The 16,084-nt window shown below is 44.3% G+C and overlaps 1 protein-coding gene across 1 annotated transcript; it reads left to right on the top strand.

Annotated features, from left to right (window-relative positions):
* Positions 1-10,097: 10,097 nt before the first annotated feature.
* LOC109787221 (potassium transporter 1) lies at positions 10,098-15,557 on the top strand. Its single transcript, XM_020345777.4, has 10 exons — positions 10,098-10,443; positions 12,025-12,232; positions 12,354-12,576; positions 12,670-12,918; positions 13,003-13,053; positions 13,150-13,410; positions 13,519-13,571; positions 13,671-13,785; positions 13,899-14,153; positions 14,251-15,557. Exons 2-10 carry the CDS (start codon positions 12,116-12,118, stop codon positions 15,255-15,257), a joined length of 2,331 nt encoding a protein of 776 aa, XP_020201366.1. The 5' UTR covers positions 10,098-10,443; positions 12,025-12,115; the 3' UTR covers positions 15,258-15,557.
* The last annotated feature ends 527 nt before the right edge of the window (positions 15,558-16,084 follow it).

Below are 16,084 nucleotides of genomic sequence, written 5' to 3'. Positions count from 1 at the left end.
GCTTCCCAGCATTCTTAAACCCATCCAATTGTACTGTCTTGCTTCCTTCTATTGGCACCAAACTAAGACATGATTACTTAGAGTCATCATGGAGTTACAATTGCTCCATATTACAAACATTATACCTCCTTTATATCCAATAGTACTTCGTCCCTTCATATGCTTGGGGTATCCCACATATCGAGACAAAACTCGTACTTATTTTGTCCGAAGTCCACTCTGTGGAATATCATTACCTATTCCAGGGGTCAAGTGTCCTCACATGGTACTACCACCCTTGAAATGCACAAATTCTTCCATAGACCATATTTCCCATATCCTCGAAAATGGTCAAAATCTTTCTTCATAGAGTAACTACTCATAAAATCCAAATCAGTACCAACGATGCTAATTTTATTGATTCTCAAATTATTACACTCTCCTGCCTTTCCCTTACATGCCTCGACTCAACACCTCAATAATAAAAATGTTCTCACTACTTCTACTATACTTCTTTTTCGACACAACTATTTAGCACAAGCCTCCTTCTCATTGGTACAATCTCTGGCAAAGTGCCCTGCTTCATTACAGCGGAAACATATTACTTCTGACAAGTCTCGAGGTTTCCTTGTGATTACATAGCCTCCTTGGGTCCTCGGCTTCCTTTGTTTTGGGCAACCGCTAAAGTAGTGCCCTGACTCCTTGCACCTGAAATAGGTGATATGACTCAGGTCCTTCCTGGAATCCAATCTATTTCTCTTCCTGGACTTTTTCGTTCCAATCAAGGCTTCTATTTCCTGTGGGTCATACTCTACTTCCACTGTCGGAAATTCTACTAGATCCCCATTCAGACAATTTTGGGAGATGTGTCCTTCTTCTCCACATGAATAGCATGACTTGGTGCAGGCTTTAATTATGTTTCCTTTGTGTGTGTCCTCGACATCTTCCTTCATCACAGGTTCTTCTAAAATTTCCATGAGGGCTCCTTTCATTGCTTCTTTCTTCTGCTGGATGGTTCTTTGTACCATGGGGTAAATGTGACATTGAGCAGTGGGTAGTTCCTTCACACAAGAAACAAGTAATCTGCCTACTTGGGAATTCTTCAGCTGGATGACTTCCTTCACAATTAGGGCATTCATCCTTGTGTTCTTTATGGTTGTGTCCTATTTCTCCACAAAGCTTGCATGCACAAGGTTTCTTCATATCATTTCCATAAGACTTCAATTTCTGGGACACAAGACGAGAGTTGAGCAGAGTCAACTTAAATTCTTCCCAAGTGGTTACTCCTTGCCATCCATTGATGGTTTGGTACATCCTCCACCAAGTAGCAGCACCTCTTTGAAAGCACTAAAGAGCATGCTTGGTCATATCCTTTCCGGCTATAGTGTTATTCTTCATGTGATCTTCCATGTTCTGAACCCATCGGTCTGTCTCCAATTGACTTATCGGTCCCGGAAATATGAGTTCATCTCCATTCATCCTCTATTGGGTCCAGGGTTTGGGGTGAGATAAGAGAGATAGAGAGGGATACACACAATACAAACAATAGTTTTGAAAAGACAAGTTTTATTTGTGGCTGTCGGAAAACATCAAACAAATGACAGCTCACAATCGTCGCATCTAACGTAAGTATATAACAGGGGTTGGGTCTTCTAAAGGTCAATAAATCTTCAAAGTTGCCAAACTCTTCAAGTCTTGTTCATGTCTCCGATGGCTTCTTCCGATCGGGCTTGTCCTTCTCAAGTTCTTTTGCCAGATCATCTCTGTTGACGCGAGGTCTCTCGTGGCGTCCTTTAATATTTTGGACTTGCATTCCAAACTTCTAGGTTTCAACATCCTTGGCATGAACCATGGTCCTACTGTCCTTCAGTTCCTGACAAATCTCCGGTATCTCGAGGTTTTGCTCCTCTAGCTTGGCTACTTTCAGCTTCTGGGTCCTGTGTTCTTCACGAAATACTTCCTTGTCAAATACGGCTTCCTGAAGATCCACCCTAAACTTCTTGATGTAACACTCCAGATCCTGGTGATACACCAGCTAAGGTTAAAACTTCATCTCTTGCTAATAGGTGCTCCATTAGCCCTTTTGTCATCCAATCCTTCTAACGAAATGCATGTTTAACTCAGCACGGTGACAATAGCATCAGCGGGCGATGACATCACGGATAACCGTGTTTCTGCCCTTGTCTTTGCCATGAGCTATCATTCCATAGTTCATATCTCATGCCTTAGGGTTTTCTTGACAAAAATTTTGAGTTCTAATGCTCCATGTTCCGGTCTTTCTCCGACACACCTTGATCTCGGGTATCGGCAACTTCAATAGTCTAACAAGTTCCATAAGGGTAGCCTTCCTAGGTCATACCAATCTAGAAATACTTCAGAGCCTTCAAATTCTCCTAGTCTTCGGAGTCTTCAACCGTTGTAGTTTCCATTATTATAATGCACGATAAAATCCTCTTCATTCCGAAGTGGTCTTAGTTGTCCGATATCTTGTACTTCTTGGAGTGGTCTCATCAGTCGAATCTTCAAGTGGTCAAAAGGAGAAAGGGGGAATAGTCTAACTAAAAGAGAATATGTGATAAAGCTCAAAAAGAAGAGAGGTAAAAGATCTTTTTGAAAATGAAGTTGTAGAGAAAATATTTCCTATGGGCTTGCCAGTTTCTAGGGGTCATGTCCTACAGTCAACATGTGCTCTGATATCATCTTGTAGCGACCCGACCCGAATGGATCAAGTATCTGTGCTTAAGTGTCATCCCTGGATCAGTATGCTGACACACACAGTACTTGAGGATTTATAACAGAGGTAAATCGCATGTATAAAGTAACGTAAGTACTATTACCTCAATCCATATAGCGGAAGTAACAAGTGTGGAGTTCCCAACAACGCCAACGACAAAGTTGAGTGTAGACATCATAACCCTAACGTATCACTTACTCGTCGTAGGAATCCTGCAACATGAGACGTTGCAGCCATATAGGTCAGTACATTGAATGTACTGGCAAATTCCCACCATAGGATAATGATGAATAATAGCTATCACTACATGCATATTTGGCTGGTGGAGGCTCTAAGTTTATTTTTGCATAAAGCCATTTTTTCCTACAACAAAGGAATATATTTTATTTAACTACAAAGTTTGTTGAAAACATTGAGAAGGTAACCCCAACTCAATCCCAATTAAAAGTTAACAACCCAACAAATTAATTAAATAAAGTGATGAGATCAACATAATAATTCAAGTACCAGATAATCAAGATGTCAATAACCGGGGACACGGCTAATCATGATTAGTTTGTACACTCTGCAGAGGTTTGCGCACTTTTCCCCACAAGACTCAATCTCCTCCGTTGAATTTCTCGCACTACATGGTGTTTGAGAAACGGATGACCGAGACACAGTCTTTCAGAAGCATTAACTCTTTACAATGGGTAGACCGTACCACCTACATCCCCTACATCTGCTAGTCTGCCACTGAAAGAGGTCACACAACATACTCAACTATGCCAGAGCCCATAATGGCTTGTGGCTGCACACGAGAGTTTCCAGCATGAATAATCTTATGATCCCTTTGAGCTTGGGTGGCATTCCAATAGGATGATCACATGGTAACCCCGGGATCTCCTAGGACAACACTAGAGTCCCCAGGTGTCCGGGCAAGCCATTGGTATCCCCAGGGTGCCCCAACTAATCCACCTAGATGTGTATCAAAGTAGCCACCTTAAGTTTCCCTTAATTAAATACAAGCTCTCACATCTTTCATGAATCTCACAAACCAATCCACGTCTACGAGCATAGCAAAGTAGTGCAAGCATAGTGCAATAGTACCCTGGGTTTGAATGCAAGACAATAGGTTCCTACCTCATCAACTACTTCCCAATACCCACATGTTATCAATTCCTACTCATGCAATGTTTGAGGGTTTAAACTAATGCATGAAAACTGGGTAATAAAGGGATATGATCAAAGTGTGAACTTGCCTTGTACTGCTGATGTAGATGATTCGCACTCATAACTCCTGATAGTTCTATTCGTCACACTCCGGTCAATCTATCGTAAGCAAGCAATAGTAACCACATATAAGCAATCTTTCAAAAGAATCGAAGAAAAGATCTCGGAAAACTTCAAAAACAAGCAATTAACTCTTGCAACAGAAAACAATTTCTAACAGTACCAAAATTTGTGAATTTGGCCTTATCAGAAAGTTTAGGTCAAGAGCTTCAATTAGCAAAAAGAATCAGTTAAATCGGAGTTATAAAACTCGAGTTATGAACACAAGAAGTTTGAATTCAAATCTGTTTGAAATCAAATTTTAAATTTTCAAAAATATGTTTAAGTTGGATATCTAGACAGAGGGGATCATAACGAAGATGTGGGCATTGGTTCGTTGGATTTGGACAAGCGAGTAAAAAATTGTGGTCGTTTGAAAACCAGGGGCTAATCTGTAGATAAAATATTCACGGATAGGTCCCTGATATAAATAAACAGAAAAAGAAAAGTCTATCAAGCGAACGCTCGCTAACAGAAACTAATCTAATGAATCTGTTCACTAAAGATACTAAACGAATGAACGTTCGTTAAATAGCCGAACCGAGGAAAAAAACGAAAACGAATCGAGATCGTCGGATCATGATGCGACGGCGGGGATCGGGGCTAGGGTTTACCGCGGCAGCAGCGGACTCCGGCGACGTCGAGCGGCGGCGGGGGGGGGGGGGGCTCCGGGCGGCGAGTGCGGCGGCGCGGGGAGGCGAGCGGCGGGGCATGGCTGCGGCGGCGGTGACAGCGGCGCGGCGCGAGGCGAGATGCGGCAGCGGCGGCGGCGATGCGGCAAGTGCGGCGGCACGGCGCGGCGAGTCCGGCGGCGGCGGCGGCGGTGAGGAGGAGAGAGAGAGGGGTCGGGGCACTTATAAAGGGGTGGCGGCCTCGGGAGGCGTGGGGAAGGGGCAGGGGCAAAGGCGGCGGGGCGCGGTGTCCGTGGAGGACACGGCGGCGGCGGCGGGCAGGAGGCGGAGACCTGCCCGGGGTCGGGGACTGCGCGGGATTGGCTTGGCCGCGGCCTTGCGATTACGGGCCGGCCCAGTCGGGAGAGGAAGTTTTTTTAAAACATTTTTCGAGACAGCAAAAACCAGAATAAAACCATATAAAATAAAATACTCCCTCCGTCCAGAAATTCTTGTCGGAGAAATGCATAAAAATGGATGTATCTAGAACTAAAATACATCTAGATACATTCATTCCTCCGACAAGTATTTCCGGACGGAGGGAGTATACTATAGGCATATTATCTATCAAAATTTTCAGAAAAAGATTTTCTACAACATGAACATTTTTCTAACGTCAAATAAAATCCACCAAAATTTAAATAAAGCAAAGAGTGCTGCTGATTTATTTAAAAACCGAATAAAAATATTTTAAAATACCAAAATGATTTCAAATTTATTTATCTTCATTTTTCTATTGTAGGGAATCATTTTACCGTATTTTCCATATAATTTATTTTTTTGGAGAAAAATAATTTGAATAAAAACCCAAATAACTCCAAATTGAAAATAATTTCAAAGGGACTTTAAATTTGAATTCTTTGGAACTTCCAACTCATATTTCGTATGTTTTGAAGAAGTCATTTTATCTTCTCTCATGAAAATCATTGAGTTGCATAAAGTTTCTGAATTGGAAAATATTTCCATATGAAATTCAAATCTTTTCAAAAACCCTTTTCATTTTAAATGGAAGAAGTCATGTTATCTTCTCTCCAGGGTTTTGTATTTGAAAAGAATTTGAATTCATGGGGATTATAAATGCAAGATGAAAGTTTGGGAAAGTCCTTTTATTCCCTCTCATTTAACTTTCAAAAAGCTTCAAATTTCACTCAATTTCACACAGGCAACCATACCACAATCAAACAAACAATCAAAACTATTTATTTATTATAACATTCCAAAATTTAGAATTTTGGGATGTTACAAGTCTTGACCATGTCCACATATTCTCGACCCCGTAGGGTCACACACTTTACGTTCGGTGTCGCTAGGGTTCGATGAGATAATAAGATGGTGTTATCAACTTTTGATTCAAAGTCTCGGTTGGCATCCCGCACATCACGAGAAGCTTCGGAATGGTCCGGAGACAAAGAAAACATATATATGAAAAGTATTTTCAGGGTTACCGGAAAAGTTCGGGATTTTTCGGTATTGTACCAGGAAGGTTTCGGAGTGGGACCAACATGTACGTGTGTGGTGGGCCACATTGCCACACCTCTGGTCCATGCGCACCAAAATCTCGCCGCCCTAAAAGGAATAGGATCAAATCCCGAAGGGATAAGATCAAGATCCCAAAAAAGGGGGGATCATGATCGGTGGGGAAGGAGGAAGGAGATTTCCTCCCCCCTTTGGTGTGCAACCCCTAGAAGCTTGGGGGAGGGGCCAAGACTCCTCTTCCACACCTATAAATAGAGGAGGGAGGTGCTGGCCATAGGACCTGACATCCCGGTTGCTGGCCGCCCCCCTCTTGTTTCGTACGCCCCTAATCTGTGCAGTTATTAGTGAAGCTCTGCCGGATTTCCACCATACTTCTGCCACCATGTCGTCGTGCTGCCGAGATCGATCTCATCCAGCTCTCCCCCTCGCTTGCTGGATCAAGAAGGAGGAGCCAACATCAAGGTGCACTTGTGTGCAATTCAGAGGCATCGATCATGCGGTGTTGCATCAGATTGATCCGACGAAAGTACGGCTACATCACCCATGATCTTTAGATCATTAAATGCGCGTATTCTACAAGGGTATGTAGACCTTTTCGCACTCGTTGCTAGCATCTAGTAGATTCTGTAGATTGGATCTTGGGTTTATTCGTTCTCTCTTAGGATTATTTTCCTTGCAATGAATCCCATCAGGGGGGGATGCCCTAGAGGCAATCATGTGATGATGATATTTCCGTATGTATTCATGAGTTATTTTGCATTTTCCTTGAACATCATCAATTATATGTATCCATACGTATGTGACTTGTTTGTGAAACTGTATATTATATGATGACTGTTCTAATAGTACTTATAGTTTATAAGGTTATGTGAACAAATACTCTTTGATTAGTATACGATTCAGTTGATGACTATGTTTCACAAGTCATGGGCATATAGGTGCTAAACTGATACTATAGACTCGGGGATGGATATCACCGATCAAACATACCCACTTTGAGACGCAATGAGATATTGTCATCTGTTAGTCTCAAGTACGATGTATATGTGATGTCTTAAACCTGAGGTCCCGCATGTTCTTGGGATGAGAATCAACTCACTTAGAGTCTATCAAACGCTACTTCGTAACTTGGTAGTTATAAAGTTAGCTTTCGGGTGAGTCATGAGACACGCCGCGAGATATGGTTGACCAAGATGAGATTTGTAGGAGATATGCCCTAGAGGCAATAATAAAACTTATTATTTATCTCCAAGTTTGTAATTAATGTTTATATTATGTGCTATAACCGTAATGGTTCTCGAGTCTGCAATAACCATGAGGCTATGAGGGAAACTCATGTGCATGTGTGGAATATATACTAAACGGTAAAATAGATTCCTAGTATCGCCTCTAAGACTAGCTCAAGTGTTGCAGGATGGTTATATTTTCCTGATCATCGGCATGTCAATGCTGACAACTTTGAGGACACAATGTTATGAGAACATTTGTATTGAACAGACCCAATTGTTGTTATTCCATGAGATCCATTCGTCACAAGTTAATGGTTTATAACACGGGGAAAGTTAAACATTTGCATAATTCCCTAGACCATGAGAGTCGAGTTCCTTCATACTTGCTTCATGAATTTTGGGATTTGTCAAACTTCATCCGTAACAGGATGGCAATTACGACATCTTACAGGTTCACAGAAAATAATGAAAAGGGATTAGATAGCTCGAGACTGGGATTTGCTCCTCCGTCGATAGAGAGATATTCCTTGGGCCCTCTCGGTGTCACGGTGTCCATCATCGTCTGGCCAGGCACAATGTGATTTGATCACCGGGACGCCGATACATGGGAACGAGAAAAGAGAGCAAAACTTGTAACAAGGAAACTGGCATAATGAACAAGTTGTTGATTCAGAGTGATGCTGATAAATCTCACCTCCGATCTTTATAACATATCACGAAGTAATAGGAATAGCACATGGTAACTAAAGGTTCACTCGAATATCCATTTGTGTGGGCACAGGGCTCAATTTGGATGTCCACAGTTCCACTATTGATCATTGGTCGGAAAGTGTTCCGATTATGTCTATATTTCACCGAACCTACGGGTCACACACTTAAGAGTCATCCATCCGCTGAGTACTAGGTTAGGAGAAAGAGAGAAAGTCACCGGAAAAGTTTCGGAGACACTGAAAATGTTTTAAAGAAACTAAAAAAAATTCAGAGTAAGCCATCAAGCCTTATTATCCTTAGGATCCTCAGGCAATTCATGCGGGCTGCCACGACTATTTATTATCCTTCGGCAATCCGCTAGCCTTTATGCCTACTTTGATTCAAGGGAAAAAACGCAAAACACAAGTTTGGGTGTCGAGGTTACACAAAACCACAACTCTAGTACTACTCGGTAACAGAAAACATAAAACTGCTTCAGTTAGTTAGTTTTAGGAGAATTATGACATGTAGGTCCCATGTTAACTAACTATATAGATGGCTTGGCTTGAGAGGTCCTTAAGATGATTTGAGCTTAGCTAACTTATAAAGTTAAATCATTTAAAAATCTTAAAATGGGTTAAAAAATTCAAAGTTTGGACAGTTATCTTATAGATGTGGCCAAATTTCGGTGGAAAAATTCAAAAATCAGAAAAATTCTAGTAATTCAATACATTTCCAAAGATCTATCTGATAAATCTTTAATCCATTTTTCCTAGCCATTTTAAATTTTCACTGTTCTTGTAAGATTTGACCAACTTTTCTTAAAAAAAAGTTTTCAACATAAATATATTTCTTACAGTAATTCAAAACATCTTAAACGACCAATCTGTAAAATTTTCATCCAATTTATCACAACTATTTTTTGATTTTGTACAATCTTTGTAAGATAAAACTTGTCGACAAGTCCATTTCAATCAATCCGGTTTTGACTCTTATCTAGCCACCTCGGCTCCTATCTAACTGGCTCAACGTAGGCCGAGCTCCGGTGTGTGCTCAAGCTAAAAATTAGCTATCAGTCTATCACCGACTAGTGGGGCTCTGTCGTCATATCTATGCTCAACTGGTTGTTTTGTTGTTTGTGTTACCAATTAGTCCTAAAGCTGTGATTTTTGTTGAAATCCCCTAAAGTTGTGGTTTTGTGTAACCTCAACCCCAAAACTTGTTTCTTTGTGCAATTTTCTCTTAATCCTTTGAATCTAAAAGATGCTTGGTTTGGACAAGGCTTGATAGGGTCTCCCCTGATTTCATCTGGAAATCCGACGACAAGAAACATTTTTTTTAAAGACCACACAAGGACAAGAAACATGAGGTGGAGGTCATTCTCTAGTGAACTGCAAGACAGTTTGTCGCTCCACTTACTGAAAAAAAATGAATTCCTGCTGATTACTTACTGCGAACTGAGGAGTGCCGTTCAACACTGGCAGTTATCCTCAAGTCAGAGTCAGTGATTGGTAATCCTTCTTTGTTGACAGAGTGCACTCCAGCACTTGCTAGGCGCAGAGGACGGAAACAGCGGAGCCTTTTCTTTACACATGCCAAGAGAGGATGACGATGAAGTGTCCGATGGTGATAAGCAGCGGAGCCATGGCTCCTCGCAGCCGAGAAACTTTTATGAAGCGAACCAATTCAGGCATGACATCTGGGTCACACCCAGAAAACACCAACAACCCTCTCTATTACTTACGCATGTCAAAATAAGCTGCCAAGTTACCACTTATCACGCCGCTGTAGAAAAAGAGGAAGGAAACAAAAGAAGGGAACGGCACCAAAACAATGGATTCGGCATCAATTATTGCACGGGAGGAAGCAGCTGGTAGATCCCAGAGAAGGAAAACGGAAAGTCTTTGGCGGCCGAAGACCGGCTGGCGGGCTGGCGAGGGTGCAAATGCATTTCTGCTCTTGCGCACCGCGCTTCCCATTTTTTCCTTCTCTCCCTCTGTTCAAAATAAGCTGCTGCCCAATAATTCACAGCACACTGCACATAATTCAGTTCTTTATGGTTTCGCGGAAACCTGGAGTCCAAACTCCGAGCCACCCCTCCTCCTCCTCCTCCTCGTTTTGGCTCCCACTGCATGCCCAGCCGATCCCTCTATTTAAAGAAAGGCCTCCTCGCCTTCTCTCTGACTCCTCATCCCAGAACCAGCCCAGTGCGTGCTGAGCTGAGCTGCTGCACACCTTCGCCTGCCTGCCGCCTCCTTGCTACTTCCTCCTCAGGCTTCGTCCCGCCTGCCCCTCTTCAGCCGGCCGACCGAACGTACCTCGCCGCCGGCCGTCCCTGCGTCGCCTTAGCAAGGTAGGTGCTCAGTTACTCGCCATCCCCACCTCCAATGGCCTGTTTCTCTTACGCAAGGAGCACGCATCATCTGTTCTTTTTTCCAACAAAGGAGGGAGAGCTTCGTCTCCTGTTTCCTTTCTTTCTTTCTTTTGGTTTCGAACCATGCGTCTCCAGTTTCTTCGTTTTATTCTCGAGTGTTGTAACACTTATTCTCCTCGAAGTGTTTACTTATTTGATTGTGCATATGCACTGAAATTACATCGCGCAAAGGAATTCTTTCCTTTCTCTCTTCTCTGTAAACACTCCTAGGAAATGAACACCTTTTTACCACTCGCTAACAGAACAGAGGTTTGCTGATACAGAGTAACTGGCCGTGTTAATTAGTTTCAGCTTAGCTGGGCGCACATGTGAGCACTACGTAGTAGTTAATTAAGATTCGTTCCAAGAGTAACGCTTGCTAGTAGTATTAGTACTAGATCAGGTGTGGACGGTGTGGAGTTTGGGGGCCCGGAAGGTCAAGGGTGTGGCCAATGAGGCTGATTTGTGATCTGATCACCACTTAAACTAATGGGGTTTGTTATCATTTGGAAGTGAGTGAGGACGGTGTGCATGACCCAAGAAGATCTGCGGAAAACTATAGAAAACTGGAGTACTACTGGTAGTATACTGCCTCGCGTCATGCCACGCTAGTACTAGTACTAATCTTCGTGCATGAGTTCAACTCAGGGTTGGTGTATCTCTCCCTGGTTTGAAGGTCATAATCGACACAATTTATTTACGAAATATGTAAGTTTTTGTACAGGAATACAAATGAATATACTATTGGTATGAGTATCCCTCTGTTCTTTTATAAAAGAGCATAATCATGCATACATGACAGCAATAGATACTACTCCCTCCGTCCCAAAATAAGTGTCTCAACTCTAGTACAACTTTATACTAAGGTTAGTACAAAGTTGAGACACTTATTTTGGGACGGAGGGAGTACTATTCTTGAAAACAATTTGGGGACCGGAACAAAGTGGTAATTACTAATTAGCGTACACTAACTCTTCTTCAATAGTACAGAGTAATTTGCTTCAATTGTTGTTGTAGTAAAAAACAGAGTAAATGAGGTCACTTATGCTTCAGTCATATGGAGGTTTTTTGACAAGGTATGCGACTGAGATGAGAAGCCTGCTGATTCTTTATCGGTGCAATTCAAGAAAAATTCTTGAAAGGAAATGTTTACATTCACAGGATAGCATATCAGTAGAGAGTAATCCAACAATTACAGATTAATGGTAGTACTAGGTACTCCAGTACACAATCACAAGGCAGGATTACTAAAAATTGAAAGCAACAATTTTGACTAGAATATGGAAACATGCATCGCACCGACTCGTTACATTTATAGTACTAGGGGTTTATTAGGGGCCTGCACTTGCTACCCAATGAACCTTGAGTCTTGCTTAGGAACAAAGGAATCATTCTTTTGGTTAGTTTCAATGCTCCCACGCCGGATTTAAGCCAGCCTTTTATTCTTGGAAATGTAAAAAAGTTATACTTACTTGGTTTTCACACCACTGCCATCTCAAAGTCTTGGAGCCATTGATGCAGGCCATATAAGCCCCGCCGGAGAGCTGAAGGAGGCCTCCAAGGCATTCGGAGGTGTGCACCTTGAACATCAGCAGCAGGTGACCGACCAGAAATGTCGCTCCAGGTCGAGGACCCGCGGAGCGCGGAGACGCCGGCGCCGCTCAAGCGCCACGACTCGCTGTTCGGCGATGCGGAGAAGGTCTCCGACTCGAAGCACCATGGGTCTCAGGTACGTTCCTTGTCTCGCAGACGCAGCCTGGTGACCATGTAATGTTGCAGCAATGTCCTATCCGTGACAGACAGACAGACAGAGCAAACTGACTGACTCTGGTTTACTGTGATGGATGCAGGTGAGCTGGATGCGGACGCTGAGCCTGGCTTTCCAGAGCGTCGGCATCATCTACGGCGACATCGGGACGTCGCCGCTCTATGTCTACTCCAGCACCTTCCCTGACGGCATCAAGGACAGGGACGATCTCCTGGGCGTCCTCTCGCTCATCCTCTACACCCTCATCATCATACCCATGCTCAAGTACGTCTTCATCGTGCTCTACGCCAACGACAACGGAGATGGTGAGTAAGCTCATTCTCTGAAACCTCGGCCTGCTGTCATACCAGTTTTTCCCTTTTTGTAAAGTGAAGTAACAAGAAACTGTGGTGTTGTAGGTGGCACGTTTGCGCTTTACTCGCTGATATCACGGTACGCAAAGATCAGGCTGATCCCGGACCAGCAGGTGGAGGACGCGGCGGTGTCCAATTACCACATAGAAGCGCCAAGCTCGCAGCTCAAGAGGGCACAATGGTTGAAGCAGAAGCTTGAGTCCAGCAAGGCGGCCAAGATTGTCCTCTTCACCCTCACCATCCTCGGCACGTCAATGGTGATAGGGGATGGAACCTTGACCCCAGCAATCTCTGGTAAATGAAGAGCCAAGAGCTTCATTTGTGTTGTCTATAAAAAACGAGTACTGTACTGATGTTTTGTTCATGGATGTGATGCAGTGCTCTCTGCGGTGAGTGGGATCAGAGAAAAGGCGCCAAGCTTGACTCAGAGTATGTGAAGAAGGATTAGTATTAACAACTTGATTGTTTCTTTTACCCGGCCTGTGTCCATCAGTCCATCACATATAACATTTGTTCGTTGTGCAGCACAAGTGGTCCTCATCTCGGTGGCGATTCTGTTCATGCTCTTCTCGGTCCAGCGCTTCGGGACCGACAAGGTCGGGTACACCTTTGCGCCGGTCATCTCAGTGTGGTTCCTTCTGATTGCTGGCATCGGGATGTACAACCTCGTTGTTCACGACGTCGGTGTTCTACGGGCCTTCAATCCCATGTATATAGTGCAATACTTCATAAGGAACGGCAAGAGTGGATGGGTGTCACTTGGTGGAATTATCTTGTGTGTCACAGGTAACCTTAATTTCTAACTGAAAATTTGAACTGACAAGCGATTGTATTGCAAACTATAGCCTGCAGAACTGTAATCTGAATTAACTGACTGATTGTCATACATAACAGGCACAGAAGGCATGTTTGCCGACCTAGGCCATTTCAACATCAGGGCTGTTCAGGTAACCACTTTAACTTCAGATATAAGCTTTCAGAAGTATAACAATTTTTCCCAACAGAAGGACCTCATCTGAAAATGGTTCTTGTACTTACACTTGCAGCTCAGCTTCAACGGCATCCTGTTCCCATCGGTGGCACTGTGTTATATCGGGCAGGCGGCTTACCTGAGGAAATTCCCAGACAACGTTGCAAACACCTTCTATAGATCCATCCCAGGTACAGAGTTTTTCCTATAAGACAGCAGTTTGCTGCTTCAGGGAGTAGAATATGCATGCATTTGGTAAGAGCATATAGCACAAGTAAGATCAACTCTCCATGTCTATGTGCAGCACCAATGTTCTGGCCAACCTTCATCGTTGCCATTCTTGCTGCCATCATCGCAAGCCAAGCCATGCTCTCCGGTGCGTTTGCCATCCTCTCCAAGGCCCTGTCTCTCGGTTGCATGCCAAGGGTTCGAGTCATCCACACCTCGCACAAGTACGAGGGACAGGTGTACATTCCTGAAGTGAACTTCCTCATGGGATTGGCGAGCATCGTGGTCACGGTCGCCTTCCGGACGACCACCAGCATCGGCCACGCTTACGGTAATTAAGTAGCTAGCGAAGGATAAGGCATTTGTTTATGTGTTTCACTGAGGTTTTCATCTGACGGTCTGAACCATCTGATGTTGGTTATGCGCAGGGATCTGTGTGGTGACCACGTTTGCGATCACCACCCATCTGATGACCGTCGTCATGCTGCTCATATGGAAGAAGCACGTCATCTTCATCATGCTGTTCTACGTCGTGTTCGGCTCCATAGAGCTGATCTACCTCTCGTCCATACTGTCGAAGTTCATCGAGGGCGGATACCTTCCCATCTGCTTCGCGCTGGTGGTGATGAGCCTGATGGCGGCGTGGCACTACGTCCAGGTGAAGAGGTACTGGTACGAGCTGGACCACATCGTGCCCACCAGCGAGATGACGATGCTGCTGGAGAAGAACGAGGTGCGGCGGATCCCCGGGGTGGGCCTCCTGTACACGGAGCTGGTCCAGGGCATCCCCCCGGTGTTCCCCCGGCTGATCCAGAAGATACCGTCCGTGCACTCCATCTTCATGTTCATGTCCATCAAGCACCTGCCCATCTCGCGCGTGGTGCCCACGGAGCGGTTCATCTTCCGGCAGGTCGGGCCGAGGGAGCACCGGATGTTCCGCTGCGTGGCGCGGTACGGCTACAGCGACACGCTGGAGGAGCCCAAGGAGTTCGCGGCGTTCCTCGTTGACAGGCTCAAGATGTTCATCCAGGAGGAGAGCGCGTTCGCGCTCGCGCAGGACGAAGAGGAGAGCGGCGGCGCCGCCGGCGAGGTTTCGGACGCCCTGGCGAGGCCGAGGCGGTCCACGGTGCACAGCGAGGAGGCGGTCCAAGGCCAGGCGCGGGTGAGCAGCCACTCGGCCTCGGGGAGGATGAGCTTCCACACGAACCAGGCGGTGGAGGAGGAGAAGCAACTGATTGACAGGGAGGTGGAGCGAGGGATGGTGTATCTGATGGGGGAGGCCAACGTCACGGCGGAGGCCAAGTCCTCCATCTTGAAGAAGGTCGTGGTGAACCATGTCTACACCTTCTTGAGGAAGAACTTGACAGAGGGGCACAAGGTGCTGGCCATTCCCAAAGATCAGCTGCTCAAAGTCGGGATCACATACGAGATATAGTGATCGATCGATCGATCGAGTTCACCACGAGTATGTGACGTGATGATTCTGGTGCAGCATGGCGTTGGTTTGGAAGGGCAAAGTGCCGACAGCTGTGGATTCAATAAGGAAGCATGCAGGTGCAGGCAGATGGGGGAGGGAGGGATTTTCTTTCTTTTGGTTGCAACAAGGTTTTCATTTTCACTTTCTCTCTATGTACATCTAAATGTGTTAAAATGTAAGGGTGATATTGCAACTGAAGTTTGAATGTGTTGAATGTATCCTCCCAGGCATAAGCAAGGTTCATGTCTTTTTTCCCCACTACCAAGGAGCACCGTCAACTTCTTTTACATTACCTCTGTTCTCCTTTACTATAGTGTTTTCGTTTGGTGCATACATATCTTAGCAAAATACTCCCTCCGTTCCTAAATATAAGTCTTTTAAAAGATTTCACTATAGACTACATACGAAGCAAAATGAATGAACCTATACTCCAAAAGACGTCTATATACATCCGAATGTAGTCTTTATAGTGGAATCTCTAAAAAAACTTACATTTAGGAACGGAGGGAGTATATAAATCATACTGATATAGGACATGGTTTAAGACAACATGAAGTTGCGATGCTACTACATTTTTTCTGATCCTGTGAATTTAGAATCCATTGAATGATTCGAATCAGAGCTGCCCTTAAGTTGCTAGGATGCTGTTTCCTCGTTCAGAGATTCAAACTGCTGCACACACAACTAATAGTGTGCACCACCATTGCACAATGACCCATCTAGTGATGTGTTGCCGTTTGTTGCCATGCATGGACGACTTTATTGGACTATGATGCAATAATCGT

Source organism: Aegilops tauschii, chromosome 2, assembly GCF_002575655.3.
Source record: "Aegilops tauschii subsp. strangulata cultivar AL8/78 chromosome 2, Aet v6.0, whole genome shotgun sequence".
Classification (NCBI taxonomy): Eukaryota; Viridiplantae; Streptophyta; class Magnoliopsida; order Poales; family Poaceae; genus Aegilops; species Aegilops tauschii.
Note: the sequence above shows the minus strand (reverse complement) of the source record. Positions and strands in the feature narration are given on the sequence as shown.